At 44.5% G+C, this 17,460-nt stretch overlaps 1 protein-coding gene across 4 annotated transcripts in view; it reads right to left on the bottom strand.

The window, feature by feature from the left end:
* The window catches only part of GPR143 (G protein-coupled receptor 143), a 367,151-nt gene that overhangs the window by 223,938 nt on the left and 125,753 nt on the right, over nucleotides 1-17,460 (bottom strand). Inside the window, exon 9 of one of the 4 annotated variants that reach the window (XM_078657598.1) lies at nucleotides 11,907-14,774. The exons of the other annotated variants lie outside the window; for them this stretch is intronic. Within the exon in view, the coding sequence (XP_078513724.1) occupies nucleotides 14,767-14,774 (8 nt within the window). The 3' untranslated portion in view covers nucleotides 11,907-14,766. Of the gene's footprint in view, nucleotides 1-11,906; nucleotides 14,775-17,460 lie in introns of those variants that run through there. 4 annotated transcript variants of the gene reach the window in all.

Here is a 17,460-nt window from a genome sequence, read left to right as displayed (position 1 = left end):
GTCCCTGGGGGCGACCCGGAGGAGGGGCTAGCGGTGTGCGCTCCATTGCGATTGCTGATATATATATATATATTCAAGCTCCCAGTTTGTCCAACAAACATAGATGCACCCAAACAGCACCTGCAGACAAAGCTGTATTTATTGAGTATGAGCGAATACCAGTATGTCGTCCCTTTTGGCAGCTTTCCCGTCGTTCTCGCCTGACGCGTTTCAGAGTGAAAACTCCTTCCTCAGAGGCACCGACAGGTCAGGATGTGCATAGCCTGACACACCCTCTCTTTAAATAGTCAATGCCACGCCCTTAGATAGGAAGCATGGCATGCTGGGATTTGTAGTGTCAGGAAAATAAAGTCCTCAGATGGATGCACGATTTGTACTGCTGGTACGTTCAAAGCTCTGGATGAGCCGCGACATCCGTGTTCACTCTTATCCCAAGGTGCTGTTCCACAGAGAGACCCCATATATACAAAGTCTCGTAGCCCCCACTTTATCGGGGTGGTGGGTCTATCGCGGCAGGACGGCCGCATAATATTCAAGCTCCCAGTTTGTCCAACAAACATAGAGGCACACAAACAGCACCTGCAGACAGAGCTGTATTTATTGAGTATGAGCGAAGACCAGTATGTCGTCCCTTTTGGCAGCTTTCCCGTCGTTCTCGCCTGACGCGTTTCAGAGTGAAAACTCCTTCCTTAGAGGCACCGACAGGTCAGGATGTGCATAGCCTGACACACCCTCTCTTTAAATAGTCAATGCCACGCCCTTGGATAGGAAGCATGGCATGCTGGGATTTGTAGTGTCAGGAAAATAAAGTCCTCAGATGGATGCACGATTTGTACTGCTGGTACGTTCAAAGCTCTGGATGAGCCCCGACATCCGTGTTCACTCTTATCCCAAGGTGCTGTTCCACAGAGAGACCCCATATATACAAAGTCTCGTAGCCCCCACTTTATCGGAGTGGTGCGTCTATCGCGGCAGGACGGCCGCGTAATATTCAAGCTCCCAGTTTGTCCAACAAACATAGAAGCACCCAAACAGCACCTTGGGACAAACTGGGAGCTTGAATATATATATATATATTCACTGAAAAAACTATAGGTTATAGACCATATATAGTTAGGAATTAGCATTTACAAAACCTTGAAAATTCACTGAAAAAACCATAGGTTATAGACCATATATAGTTAGGAATTAGCATTTAAAAAACCTTATTTTACTCACACAAAACCATTGAAATTCCATATATAGTTAGTTGCACTAACTATATATCGCGCACCCGCAATCCACTGCTGATCATGTCACATATTACATCATTCATGACATGGTCAGTGACATCACTGATGACATCACTGATGACATCACTGATGACAACATCCAGTGACTGTATGTTTCTGTAAAGTTAAAATATGTCTTACATATTGAAGAATGAGTGGATGTATAAGTGTCTGGATGAAGGATTTAGTAGGTGCGTGACTGACTGTATGAGTGAGTGATTAAATGTGTCTCACTGAATGCATGGGTTAGTGACTAAACTGTCTTAATTTGTGCATCATTATGTCTGTTGTTCTGTAAACTGCTGCATGTGTTGATCATTAGCTATACGAGAGGCTATATGTGTTATTAATTGGTTGCCCAAGTATTTCTATGGGAGATTGAGTTTGTGTGGGGGTGGCTGGAAGGTGTGTGACTCTATGCATAGATGTGTGAGCAGTTTATTCACTAGGTGTATGAGTTCAAGAGTGCATGTGGAAACAGCTACATGGGCAGTTGACTGTGTGCATGAGTGTATTGATGAGTGAATGGATATCTCAATGCTACATGTCATAGTAAGTACATATGTAAAACACAGTACATGTGAGAGTTGGCATATATAAATAACTGTGCATGAGAGCCACTGAATGAGTGAGTGGTTCTATCGATCATTGTGAACTTGTATCAGGGATTGTATAAGAGAGTAAATATGTGTTAGTATATGTTTCAATAAGTAAGGTGTGTTTAACTGTATAGTTGAAGAAATGGAGGTGAGATTGTTTCTTTGCATGACTGACTGGGTGTGTGAGTAACTCCATGGATGAGTGGCAGTGTGTGAGTGTCTGTATACACTGAGTGTATCTAAGGTTATATTAGAGTCTGAAGAGGTTTATCGTATTAGCACAAGAATGAAGTCAAATGAGATGTCATCAGTGATGTCATCAGTGATGTCATTTGAGATGTCATCAGTGATGTCATCAGTGATGTCACTGACCATGTCATGAATGATGTAATATGTGACATGATCAGCAGTGGATTGCGGGTGCGCGATATATAGTTAGTGCAACTAACTATATATGGAATTTCAATGGTTTTGTGTGAGTAAAATAAGGTTTTTAAATGCTAATTCCTAACTATATATGGTCTATAACCTATGGTTTTTTCAGTGAATTTTCAAGGTTTTGTAAATGCTAATTCCTAACTATATATGGTCTATAACCTATGGTTTTTTCAGTGAATTTCAATGGTTTTTTAATAGCAAATATCATAAGCTGTCGAATGTCAAGTACGTGGTAAGTGAAAACATTTTCGTGTTTATGCACACTGATCTGCTTTGAATGGTGCCCCCCCCCTCATTTCTATTAGGAGTACTCTCTCTTTGCAGATAGTGAAAGGTAGTTAACGCAGGCCTTTGCCCCCGTTGTAATCCGTCGTGCCTGCTTCTCTCTCCATTTGATTGATTGTTATCCAAGTATTTACTGTTTTAGAATTAGTTCTCTTTGGTTCATTCTCTATTTACAAACAAACACAGAGTCGCAATACTCTGTTTAGTCTTTGCAGATAACGAAAAATCGTGTAAAAAAAAAGAAAAGGAATCGAGCAAAATCAGTAGGCCACTAATGGGATCTCTTTTTGACCTCGCTAAAATAGAAACATTAGGAACAACCCCTCATGACAAATACAAAACTAGTGAGATGAACTGAACTCCACACAATGATGGCTGCAAAACAGCTCGGCTCCGCCACCCACCCCGCCCAAAATAACGATAAAGAACGGCTGCCATGATTGGTTGCGGAATGACCACGACGGAGCTACGAAATGGTGCTGCTCTCATGCTAACCCCAGCTTCAGTCTGAAACATCCAGAAACACTGTAGACTACCAATTCGATCAGTTCCGGTAGCGCCCCAATGTAACCCGGTAGAGAAGAACTAGCCCTCCCCTCTTTGACTGATGGTTCTTGTTGCCTGTCCCTTCTGTTGTCATTTAACAGAACTATTTAGCCTGCTGAAAGGGGTTGTGTTCCGACCGCTGGTTGGTGGAGACATTTTGACTATATTCTGTACCTGCGTTGTCGCGTAATGCGTCATATGACGCGCCGCGTTAGCGCATCCGGAAGTCATCCGGGGCGCGCAGCGCGTAACGTAAGCATAACAAGTCATGTGACTTGTTAATAAAACTTTTCATTGGTTCATTTTACTTTTCTTATTGTAATGATGAAAGGCTTGGTCATATGACCTAAAAATTACGCTTTTCATTACTTCCGAACATTATTTTTTCTTAAATATATGTTATAATGTTCCAGGCTAATGTACTTTCCCGGAAATTTTACAACTGTCCTGCAAGTAAAATATATTCTTTTTTCGAGAAAAAGAGCGTTTCTTCGTCCCATGACGGAGCCGTTGAGCAAAAGAGGGTCGACCTGCTGTCTTAGTCGCCGATACGCCTGAATATGAGATTCTTATCGATCACTTTATGTTGCAGGAATAGAAAACACAACAGCCCTTGACCATTTATCTTTACTGCGTTCCTTCGTATTATACCTTTTACCCTTCATGTAATTGGTCTGCTTTATTTCACTTGCCTTTTAATGATTCTAAAACAGTCACTATTATTAAAAACTTTACCAATGTATATACTACTACCATGTTTTCTTTTAAAAACCTTTATTGTGAAAATTTCATTATACAAATACGAGCCTATAACCACGTGGGCCTGCCACAGAGCAAACTGTAATCGTATATGATGAATAGACATTTACACTGTAGAGGAACGTAACGGGCGGGCCATTAGGTTGCAAGAACTAAGGTGTCTAACAGTTACGGAATCGGTGGACGTACATTTTATAATTAAAATACGACAGGGCCAGTTACAATAAAATTATCTAGATATACATTTGCGGGCAAGTACCATGGGTGACGTTAATTCGAACTTTCAACAGTACAGTAATCAATAACACATCAGAACTTAATATCAATAGGGATGTCGAAATAGTCAATCAATTCTCGTCCCCGCCCGCCATGTGCTTCAAAACTGCATACGTATCTCGTGATTTCAAGGTTCTGCAACCAGTACACAACAAGGAGTTACGAGTCCCATTTATTCCGGCGCCATTTTGGGCGAGGACGGGCAGGTCCAGGATATAGTCAAAATGTCTCTACCAACCATCGACTATGATGATGTTCATATGCTGTATTTATTAGAGTAACACTCATCTGTCCACATGAAATTAATTTGCCACAATCTAAACATGTCATTTTAATCTTTCCAAAGTTCTTCTAAATATTTGGGACCGTTTCCCTTGCCTCTGAAGCTCTCAGTGCCACTTCTTTGATGAATGTACTAGCAGGTCAGGGGTTCTCCTCCAAATCTCTCTTTTATGCAGCACTATAATTAATTGGTGCCACCTCTCCATATGACGATGCATGGTATAGTTACCACAACTATATTTTTTTTCGGTTCCTCTGGAGAGTTCATCGTGGCAGATGAAGCGTGTAACGTACCGGGCATTTACCTTTTTTTGCATGTACAGGAAAGGAAAAAAAAATCGAGCGTCCGAGTTCTAAGGTGTCCCAGGGCCATTTTAGTGGACCAGGCCCAAATCCAAAGAACAGGCCGCCATTTTGAGAGTCCTCTTGCAGCCGCCTGTCGCTGTAGCATCAAGAGCAGCCGAAACTCAGCTGAATGGCAACTGAAACGGTAAAGGGGCGCCCCACTACAGCAGACGAGCCTCCACCTAGGAAGGCCCATTCACGCCGGCCCCCCCCCCCTTCGGGCACCCCACGCCGTTATTCGGAGCAGTATTGTAGGATGGCCACACCAGTGCGGCAACTTGCTAGACATCACCTCGGTGGTAACCGAATCTCAACGCCTTGTGGTGTCTTCTATTCAAAAAACATTGTTATGCTGCCTTCGACCTATTCGCAGCAAGTGCGCACACAACTCAACTGCATAGCTTGCTAGACACCACCTCGGTGCCATCCGGATCTTGGAATGTCAGCACCTTTTGGTGTCTTCTCTTCAGAAAATATTGTTGCGCTGCCTTTGGCCCCATTCGCACATCAGTCCGCTACTGACGCCATCTCACAGGCTAATGGGGCGCCCCACGCCGACTTTCAGCATTGTAGAATGACCACACCAGTACAGCAACTTGCTAGACATCACCTCGGTGCCATCCGGATCTCGGCGTCCCACTGCAGATGAAGTGCCTCTCAACTATGAAACCACCACGGTGACATCCGGATCTTGGCGCGTTGTGCTGCCTTCGGCCTATTCGCACATCGGTCCGCTACTGACGCCATCTCACAGGCTAATGGGGCGACCCACGCCGAGTTTCAGCATTGTAGGATGACCACACCAGTACAGCAACTTGCTAGACATCACCTCGATGCCATCCGGATCTTGGCATCTCAACGCCTAGTGGTATCTTCCATACAAAAAATATTGTTACGCTGCCTTTGGCCCCATTCGCACATCAGTCCGCAACTTAGACATCACCTCGGTGCCATCCGGATCTTGGCATCTCAGCGCCTTGTGGTGTCAGTCAGAAAATATTGTTGCGCTGCCTTTGGCCCCATTCGCACATCGGTCCGCTACTGACGCCATCTCACAGGCCAACGGGGCGCCCCACGCCGACTTTCAACATTGTAGGATGGCCACAGAAGTGCGACAACTTACTAGACACCACCTCGGTGCCATCCGGATCTTGGCGCGTTGTGCTGCCTTCGGCCTATTCGCACATCGGTCCGCTACTGACGCCATCTCACAGGCCAACGGGGCGCCCCACGCCGACTTTCAGCATTGTTGGATGGCCACACCAGTGCGGCAACTTACTAGACACCACCTCGGTGCCATCCGGATCTTGGCGCGTTGTGCTGCCTTCGGCCTATTCGCACATCGGTCCGCTACTGACGCAAACTCACAGGCCAACGGGGCGCCCCACGCCGACTTTCAGCATTGTAGGATGGCCACACCATTGCTGCAACTTGCTGGACACCACCTCGGTGCCATCCGGATCTTGGCGCGTTGTATTGCCTTCGGCCTATTCGCACATCGGTCCGCTACTGACGCCGCCTCACGTGCCAACGTATTTTCTCCGCATTTTATACCCTATGCCGCATAACAGGTCATGTGACTTGTTTATAAAACTTTTCATTGGTTCATTTTACTTTTGGTTTCCTAATGATGGAAGGCTTGATCATATGACCTAAAAACAACACTTTTCATTGGATGAAAACTTTTTTTTTTTTCCCAAACGATGAAAGCCCCACCTTGTTTCTGGATGTTTCAGACTAAACTGGCGTCAGCATGAGAGCACCACCATCTCGTAGCTCCGTCGTGGTCATTCCGCGAGCAATCATGGCAGCCGCTCCCCACCAGAAGCCTGCAGGAGTCGGGGCCCCCAAAACTTTTGATGAATTCTCAAGGCGGAGGGGACGCTTTCGAGAATGGGGTCCAAGACCTAGCAGACAAGCGTCCGATTTCCAAGGTGTCCCAGGGCCATTTCAGTGGACCAGGCCCAAAAAGGAAAGAGCCTGCCGCCATTTTGAGAGTCCTGTGACAGCTGCCTATCGCTGCACCGCAAGAGTGGGCGCAACTCAGCTGAATTGCGGCTTTTGACACAGTGGACCAAAAACGGACGGAATGGCAACTGAAACGGTAAAGGGGCGCCCCACTACAACAGATGACACTCCACCTGGAGAGGCCCGTTCACGCCGCCTCCCCCGGGGCGCCCCACGCCGTTATTCGGAGCAGCATTGTAGGATACCAAAACCAGTGCGGCAACTTACTGGACATCACCTTGGTGCCATCGTTCTGCTGCCTTGGAACTATTCGCACAACAGTTTGCTACTGATGACCCACCCCCGCGACGCCCCACGCCGTTATTTGCTGGGTGGCAACTTACTAGACATCACTTTCGTGTCATCTAGATTTCGGCGCGTTCTGCTGCCTTGGAACTATTCGCACAACAGTTTCTACTGATGACCCACCCCCCGCGACGCCCCACGCCGGAAATCTGGACGTTGTGCTGCGTTGGGACTATTCGCACAGCCGACCGCTACTTCATTGTTTTTCCCTAAAAATGTTTATATGTTATTACTATTTTTGTTTTCTTGTATATATTTATAAATTATTAAAGTTTTATAATCTTACTACTTTGTCGGAGTGCTATATATTTTTAATGTGACACATAATTGTAAAAACTTTGATGTACAAAGAGTCATCCCTGGAATCTTCCGCTTCACGCTCGGTCCCCTCCCCAATCACAATACAGGATGGTTTTCAGATAATAGCAACGCTTCTGCTGTGACGGATCTCATCGAGTGTGGGCCTTGATCTACTATAACTCCTTTGAAGAGGGGTGATTCTTTACAGCTGTGGCCATAAACTACATCTGCAGGGCTAGCTGATAGCCTAGGACCGGCCTGGACAATCGGACACAGAGGAAAAGGAGTGTCAGAGGGTGCGGTAGTGAATAGGGCGAAAGGGAGGTGTCGGGCGGGCACAGGGTGTGATTCTCAGGGAAGAGCAGCGCAGATGGGGGGAGGTTTATTACCCATGCATAAGACAGAGAGCGGGGGTGACCACTGCCTGGGTGAGATGCTTGCGAGGGTGGGGAGCCATGCTAAGGATCGACAGCGTGCACAGAGTGGGTCTGGTCAAGGCATCTAAAATGGCTGCCGTGCACGACAAAAGTGTGGCATTTGAAAAAAGACAAGATGGCGCAGACAATGTTTTTCAACACTTCCTGATTTCCTTCGAATCGAACGTTAACAGACGTTGGGGCATATTACCAAAGTTAAGCGATATTTATCCCTAACGATGCATTGCAAAGATTTTTTTACCGTCAGAAATTATCGCAGATAAACCTTGCTATTATCAAGGTTTATCGCAAATACGATAAAAAACGACCGCAATGCATGAATATCGCTGAAAACTCAGCGATATTCATGCATTACCGAGCTAATGCTCTTAGCCATGTTATCCACCTCCCATTGGATAACATGGCTAAGAACTGCTCAGGGCAGCTGTTACTTTTTGGAGATATTCGCGCTTATCTCGAATATTTCCAAAAGTTGATAATAGGAGATAGCGATGTTAGCGACTGTTTCCAGTCGCTAACATCTTGGCATGCCCACTTTGCATGTCATTAGTGATAAATATCACTCACATGCAAAGTGGGGCCCAAGATGGTCGCTATCTCCTACTAGCCGTCGCTAACTGGTGTTAGCAACAGCTAGGTAATACAGATATAATTTTATCTCCGCGAAGCGGAGCGCTGTTACAGATATATATCTTGTTTTTGAACGTTAATTTCTCAAAATGCACTGAAGCACATATATTGAGACCTAGCAAAGGCACATCGGGCTACCAGTCCCTAATATTTTACCAAGTTTCGTGCAAATCCATTCAGCCGTTCGATTATTATTATTATTTTTTTTTTTTGCCCCGCGGGGCCCTTTTAAAACCTCCACATCAAACCTAGGGGGTCAGCGAGGATCTACTATGCCCCCTTATGGTCATTTGCCCCTTCGCTTTGGCCTCCTCTTGTCTCTCGATCCTACCGAGAGACAAGATGGCGGCCGCTACGTACTGTTTGGAATGTTTACAGACACCGGAGAGCCAATCAGCTTCGCTTCGCAAAGCTCCGTAACGCGAAAAGTACGCGAAGCGGTGCGCTGTTACAGATATATATCTTTTTTTGAACGTTAATTTCTCAAAATCCACTGAAGCACATATATTGAGACCTAGCAAAGGCACATCGGGCTACCAGTCCCTACAATTTTGCCAAGTTTCGTGCAAATCCATTCAGCCGTTCGATTATTATTATTATTTTTTTTTTTTGCCCCGCGGGGCCCTTTTAAAACCTCCACATCAAACCTAGGGGGTCAGCGAGGATCTACTATTCCCCCTTATGGTCATTTGCCCCTTCGCTTTGGCCTCCTCTTGTCTCTCGATCCTACCGAGAGACAAGATGGCGGCCGCTACGGACTGTTTGGAATGTTGACAGACGCCGGAGAACCAATCAGCTTCGCTTCACAAAGCTCCGTTGCGCGAAAAGTACGCGTCCTGGAGCGCTGCCCGGTCCGCTGTTACAGATATATATCTTTTTTTAAACGTTAATTTCTCAAAATCCACTGTAGCACATATATTGAGACCTACAAAAGGCACATCGGGCTACCAGTCCCTACAATTTTGTCAAGTTTCGTGCAAATCCATTCAGCCGTTCGGGCTAAAAGTGAGGCCAACCGCCCTATGGAAAACTCAATGTTAAAAACACGTTTTGGGACCCCCCTTTTTTCTCGACCCCCCCTGGACGAACCCCCCCCCAATTTTCAGGGGCTGCTCAGAAACAAAATGTGCCATTTTCCTGAAAATTTCAGCCAATTCCGTCCACAAACGCCAAAGTTATTAGACATAGAATTTTCAAAAAACCCATAGAGAAAAAATCCTAACTATATATACCTACTGGAATAAATATTCGAACCTGCTTCTCATCCACCTCCAATAGCTGGACACAGAAAACGGCACACCAGGAAAATCCAGCACAAATCCTTTATTGTGCACTTATACAAGTCGTAAAACCCTAAGAACAGCACAGAATAGAGTGAAGGATCTGCAACACGAGGAACTCCTTTTTAAGATTACAGGTTCTGCGATGAGAAACGATGAGCCCAGGACAATGAACTAACCCAGCCCACCCCGTCTGATTACTACTTTCAGTAGGGGAGCATGGGCATTAGGGAAAATCATGAGAGCGCATTGGAATCTGCTCACCGCAGACCCAATTATAGGAGCATGTGTAGGACAGGGACCGCAGATCACCTATCGCAGAGCAAGATCCCTTAGGGATCAACTGGTACACAGCTATCCTGGGAAACATCCCGAGCAAAGTGGCCTCCGAGACCCAATGGATTTACGACTTGTGGCAGCTGTAAAGCCGACCGCAACGGAAAATCCTGCAAGGACTTTATAAACGGCACAGGCCAAAAGAGGCAGATTAGGCAACAGATTATCTGCAACACCGAATTTGCTGTCTACGTGTTGGAGTGCCCTTGTGGCCTCCGATACGTAGGCAGCACCAAACACCCACTGAAGGTGAGGATCCTACAGCACTTACGTGCCATTACGAACAGGGACCACAATTACCCGATGGCCCGCCATTATGAAGAGAGTCACAACAGCAATAATGGCAGTTTAAGATTTTTGGGCATTGATTGATAAGATTCCCAAACACATACGTGGTGGAGACCACGAAACACAGTTAAGGGTCAAAGAGTCCAGATACATTATAGATCTGGACAGGAAAAACCCGAAGGGGCTCAATTGTGGGGAGGAGATATCCTCACATATAGGCATATGAAGCTGTCAGGGACATACGAAAGCTACCTCGTAGAATGATGAGTATGTAAGGAAGATTTTATATCACTATCACTTTCACTTTTTTAAGATGTTGGCTTATACATATATTATAATCGCAAATTTACACAGAGGAGGAGAAGGATAACCCACAATTGTGGTGTTGCCACAGGAACGTCAGTCGTTCCAGGGCTAGAATATAAGAAATGGAAAGCCTCACAAGAGTCACGAAAGAATGGAAATATTCTTATTTTCACTCGTTATTTATATTTTACACGATTACACACTCACACTAAAAATGTCACCATTCCCTCATCCTTGATCGTGAGCACTTGAACATAAGGCTAACCACCATGCTTGCACTAGAACATTGTACTGCCCTCATTAGAATTCTATGAGAGAGGGGAGTTTCATTTCACAAGACACAATTATTGAACACAGGAAGCTCCCCGGGACCGAAAGATATAATCTGCAGTTGTCACAGGTACAGATACGTTATGTCAGTGGAATTCCACTATATGGCATATAGCAGTCTCGAACCCCGCTCGCATTCGGCGGATGAACTACATTACCCAGCCGAATTGCGACCGGTTGCGAGTCATAATGCAGGCCCAGACACGCTATATTAGTGGAATCTTGCCCAATAGCAGTCCAGAACTTCGCCTGCATCCAACGGGTGAACTACATTACCCACCTGGCTTTGCGACCTTTACGAGTCTCACAACACTATGCTAGTGTACCTAACATCAGTCTCTCGCTGCAAATGAAATCGCAATGGCAGTAATTGTAAATATGAGATCTTACTGTTACAGTTTTTATACAGCGATGTAGCATTGTAATTACATTTTGTGTCTGAATTGAAATTGAAAGTATGTTTTCTATGTTTATGATTTTGTCATCGAAAACGGACTTAAATATGTTTGAAAACAAAATGGTGGTAACTTGATAAAGGCAAACGCCGAAACGCGTCGTCCTTGTTCCATAAGTGCACAATAAAGGATTTGTGCTGGATTTTCTTGGTGTGCCGTTTTCTGTGTCCAGCTATTGGAGGTGGATGAGAAGCAGGTTCGAATAGAGTGTGGCGGCTGCTGCCACCAACGGCACCAGCGTTGTGAGGCCGAGGATCGTTTTGGCAGCAACTTGGTGGAATATATATAAATATATTCATTTCTTAAATAAAATCATGTTATAAGGATGAACTCAAACGAGGCAGGTGCACAGTGAAGGGCGTGAGGTGCTCCTGCTCAATATATGAAATCAATCCAATCCAATTCAAGCAGGATGACGTGCACTCCAGGATGGTTTGCAAAAAATGATCCTTTATTATGGCAAGAAAAGAGAAAACACCCTATGCATTTCCGCCACATGGCCTTGATAACGACTGCATGTTCAACAACGTGTCTGCTTAAACCCAATGTGCAAAGTACTATGAGCATAAAGAAAGGATTGGCAAATTGTGGTTTCTCTTACAAATCATGGGCACTATCGTGGACTGCCACAATAAGTACATAAATCAATATTCTTACAACACCCAATTCCATTTAGTCGGATTGAAATACTTGAAAAAATGATTTTGGCAACGTCAAATAAGCCCCAAATAAAAACATGTAAAATGTGATAAAATTACAATGTAATTTTGAGGAACAGAGGTACATCTCAAAGTCTCCCCTTAGATATTTTATTTATTTATTTATTCTAAAAGTTTTGTATGGTGCAAACAAGACCCCGAGGGGTATCAGAGGACTTCACAATAATGGAAGGAGAGAACAAGGTAAGAGGGGACTACTGTAGAGTAAATAAGAGAGGATAACATAATGAGCTAAACAAATGTACAAGGATGCGCACAAACATTGCTTGGTACAGTAAGGTAAACAATACTGGGAGTTACAGTTGTTAGGCCAGAAAGAAAAAAAACATGTCGAAAGCAGACGACCAATGGTCATTTAAAGCAGGAACCAGTGCATTAGGATTGTTTTTACTTCATGTTTGAAAGCAGCCGTTTAGGGAATTCTGCGGATTTCCGGAGGGTGCGAGTTCCAGATCTTCGGTGCCGCGCAAGAGAAGGCCCAGAGCCTTGTTCTATTTTTGCGAAAAGTTTGAGGTTTAAGTAGTAGAGAATTTGCACTTCTTGGTGGTCTGCCCCCACCTGATAGTTCTAGTGTTTGAGCCAGGTAACCAGGGGTTTTGAAGTGGAGGGCTTTGTGCATCAGACAGGCAATCTTTAGTTATATTCTTGCTTCGTAGGGTAACCACTTTAGGGATCTTAGGGCTGGGAGATGTGGTCAGTTCTTTTTGTATCAGTGATCAGTCTGGCAGCTGCATTCAACGAAGCCCTGAGCAGGGCCAAGGTATGTTTGGGGAGGCTACAGAGCGTCAAGCTATCATCGTCTAGTCTCGGCAGGACAAGCGCTTGAACCACCTGCTTGAAGTCCTCTTGAGGGAGGAATGGTTTTAGGTTTTTAAGAAGCCTCATTTGGTAGTTTGCGCCCTTACACCTCTTACTAATGTTTTTCTTCATGTTCAAGTGCGAGTTTAGGGTGATTCCAAGAGATTTCGCTGAGTCGATAATAAGATGGGGCAGTTGAAGGTAGTGAGGTGCTTCATCCACCAGAGGTCAATCTTGGGGGTGTGCTTAGGAGGGGATATGAGAAGGAATTCTGTTTTGCCTATGTTGAGCAGGAGATGGTTCTCAGTTAGCCAGTTTTGGGTAATCATCAGGGAGGAATTGAGTGAGATGAAGTCTTCAGGAGAATTGATTTTCAGGTAGTAAAGTTGCGTGTCACCCGCATACATGTGAAAAAGAATATTCATAGATTTAAGAGCGTTTGCTAGCGGTTCCAGGAAAATAATAAGGAGTATGGGAGTGAGTGCAGATCCTTGCGAAACCCCCATGGAGACTATAGATGGTTGGGATAGTGTATGGTTCACCTTAGCTCTTTGGGATATATTGTGAAGGAAGGACACGAACCATTGCAGTACCCGACCGGAGAGGCCCATCCTGTGTTCAAAAATGGCTAAGAGGATATCATGATTAACCGTGTTGAATGCAGCGGAAAGATCAAGGAGGATTAGTAGGCAGGATTTGTTATGGTCTAACATTTTTAAGATGACATTCATGATGAGAAGGAGCACGGATTCGGTACTAAGACCGCTCCTAAACCCAGATTGATGTTGATCCAAGAGATTGAAAGTCTCAATGTGCGAGCAGAGTTGCGATTGGGCGCATTTTTCAAGGAGCTTAGCCAGAGTGGGGATGTTGGAGATGGGACGAAAGTTGTTGAGGTCAGATCTGTCCGCATCAGGTTTTTTGAGAATGGGTGAAACCTGAGCTGCTTTTAGACATTGTGGATCGTGCCTTGAGATAAGGAGGTGTTGACAATCTTTGACCAGATGGGGATAAAGACAACCTTGATTTCTTTGAAGACTGGCGGAGGCAATGGGTCGCTGAAGTGATTAGAGGGGTTAATGTCCAGAAGAGTTTTGTAGATGTCATTTTCACTGAGGGAAGAAAAGGAGCTCCAGGTGGCTAGGTTCTTGGTGCTAATACTAGGTGTCTTTAGACTGTCAGAGAGGCCACACTCTCAGGTGAAGTAAGTAGGGCCCTCTTAGATTCAAGAGCAAGACTGATGAGTTTAGTTTTTCCCATAAAGAAGAAAGCCAGATCGTTGCATGAACGTGAATTGTCTACTGAACCAAAGTGATCGAGTGCTCTTGCTGATTGTTGTTTGACAATTTCAAATCGTTTTTTGGGGCGATTTGAGGCTTGAGTAAGTTGGGCTCTGAAGTAATCGGCCTTAGTCATCTTGATTTTTGTATTGTAAGAACGCCTAACCGATCTCAGGAATTTTAGATGATAAACGTAAGGTTTGGATCTCCATAGACGTTCGGCAGCCCTTAGGTTGCGGTGTTCAGAGTTTAGGTTGTCGTTGAACCAGGGTTTGGAGATTTTGGAGGAGGTATTTTTTTGCTGTAGCGGAGCTATTGAGTCCATGATACCAGAGATAGTGGAGTTATAGAAGTCAGTGAGATCATGTACATCAGTCATGTCAGTTTGAGAAGACAAAGCCTTTTTGCATTCTATAGCTAGACAGTCTGTGTTAATATTCCTGAGGTATCTTTTCCACTGTTTAATTTTCTTTGGTTGGACCCATTTTCCTTATCACCTCCCTATTGATAAAGATAAAGATAGTACTGAACAAGGAAACTCACTTGGGTACATATTTATAATACATTGTAAACTCTGCTTGGCATAATTCATTAATGATGGCGAAAGTATGTAAATTACCATGAAATACAGATCTCAACATTAAGTCCAAGTTGGCATAAATCCAAAACGAATGCACTATGTTAGGCACTTAGATATTTGATTGTCACAATTACCGACTTCAAACTAAGTTTTGGATTTATGCAAGGGGTACCGCTACGATCTAAAAAATGTAAATAAGAAGCCTTTGCATGGCATTATGTTATGCTCCTTGCTTAGCGCAGTGAATAATAAATGAGCGACTCCTGCCCCTTAGGCCATGCAGGAGCCAGCAACCCTTTTTTTAAAACTCAGGTGCCACGGTGCCCACCCGGGGCACTCCACATCATTTTTAAGGTTGTGAGCTGCAGGGGGAGCCCCCTCACCCCGTTTGACTTCCCTGCAAGCACACACTGCTGGTGCTGCGGTACCCAGCACTGCTAATACCCAGTGGGAGCTGCTTTTCTTTTGCTCTCGCTGGGCGAGAGCAATTGTTTTTCTTTGCACACGAGAGTGCGGGTAGGAAGAAATTTTTGTGCTCCCACCCAGCGGTGGCAGCTTTCTGCAACTGATAGGTGGGAGCACATTAGAGTTCCGTGCCCAAAGTGTCTAAGTGGTTGGGGCTCCCAGGATACCATCCAAGAGTTTGGCCTGGGGATGAGGTCCAGGTCCATACAACGGCTCGGGGAGCATGCCCCTCTCCCCTTTAATTGCACATTCGCCTCAGAGGATGGGGTCCTGGGGCCGCAAGGAGTCCCAGGGAATCTAGCATTGTGTCATTCTCCCCTTTAATTACATATCATCCCCTGGGGATGGGGTCCCGAGGGCCTCAAGGAGGTTCAGGGTTGGGGTAACATGTCCCCCTCCACTATAAAGTATATTGTACCATCCCCACCAAGCCTGTGCTTTTTTTATTTTATTTTTCGCCTTGGGCTGGGTCCCTTAGGTACACCTCCCCCACCAGGCCTGAGGAGCAGGATATCCCTACCATGAATCCTTATCTCTTTTTTACACTTATTTCTAGGACAGAGGACTCAGTCTCAGTGTCCTAAAATGACTGCCACCACATCTTTGTTAATGTGGTAGCAGCCAATCAGATCTTACCTCAAAATCTGTTGGCTCTGAGGATCGTTTACGGCATGAAATATCACAATGTTTTCGTTTTTATTTCTCAAAAACTACTGAACGGCTTAACACCAAAACACAAAAATCACACTTTCTAGACCAAAATCTGTCTGTCTTCCAAATTTGGGGTAATTCGGGTCAGCCATTTTGACTATAGCTGTGTCTAATTTTCCTATGGAACAATGAAAGAGGAGAACACGTTTTGAGACTCCAAACTTTTTCTCAACCTCCACTTGACCGATCAGCCCTAAGCTTTCCAGGAAGAAGCTCAGGTGGCTAAGACTTTTTTTAGAACGTTTTGTGAAGATTTGTCAAAAGGCACCAAAGTTATAAGCAAACCGAACATGAGCCTAACTATACCTACCCAGTGGCAACTGCAAAGGTCACTTTTAGTTTGATAGGAGGGGCTTAGGTATTGGATTATGTGCTCCCAAGTTTTTAAGTAGGTACTTTCTATTACATCAACTTTAGATATACATCTGATATTGTTTCTAATCTCATGTTTATGTTTTATGCGTGTTGAATTGCACTAATGCACTTTTAGATGTTTTAATGTTGGAAGTGCATTTGTTTTTAGCATTTATTTATCGTATACAGTATTCCAGCTGTCAATTAGTTAAACTGTTTATATGTTTTATTATTGTTTTATGGACCTGTTATCCTAATTAAATGATGATGATGATGACATATATAAATATATATATGTATTACCAACTGACAGTTGCCACTAGGTAGTTATATTTCGGACCTAGTTTCCAAAGAAAGATTGTCATTTGCCAATAACTTTAGTGTTTTTTGATGACTCCACGCATAATTCTCAAAACTAGTTCCATGCTCAATCCAGCTGCTGTCTTGAAAGTTGCAGGGTGATCCGTCAATTGGGGCAGAGAAAAAGGGGAGGTCCTATTGCATGTTTTCCTCACTTTATTTTCCATAGGAAATTTGAGACAAGTCTACAGCAGGAACTGCTCAACGAAATTACACCAAATTTGGCAAGAAAGTAGCTATTGGTCCAGAAAGCGACTTTTTGTGAATTGGTGTAGATCTATTTAGTAGTTTTGGAGGTATTTAAAGGTTTTTCAGATATACAATTGGGGATGTAAAGGGTTCACAACCCCTACCGTATCTCATGCTGAGAACTGATTGGCTGCCAACACTTCAAACCAGGAAGTGTTGGTGGTCATCTGTGATTAGTTTTAACCAACTGACAGAAAAAATGTTATAAAAAAAGAAAACACCCTTACCACCTAGGCCTCTTGAGGAGGGGACCCACAGGGACCGCGCAGGGCCTAAAAAGTATTTTTTAAACAATTTTGGTGGGAGTAGCGCTGGATCAAGTCCTGTCGAAAGTCCAAAAAAAACACAGAGCAGGGTCCCGCACTAGCTATTAATCAGTACCCGGGTGGGCCAGTTCCCAGGGGCATTATGGAAATAAAGGAGGGGGGGTGCATGAGTCCCCCTCCCGGGGTTTATTATGCCCTATGG

This window comes from Lissotriton helveticus, chromosome 8 (genome assembly GCF_964261635.1).
Source record: "Lissotriton helveticus chromosome 8, aLisHel1.1, whole genome shotgun sequence".
Lineage (NCBI taxonomy): Eukaryota > Metazoa > Chordata > Amphibia > Caudata > Salamandridae > Lissotriton > Lissotriton helveticus.
The sequence above is the reverse complement of the archived record's forward strand: the minus strand, read 5'-3'. Positions and strand labels throughout refer to the sequence as shown.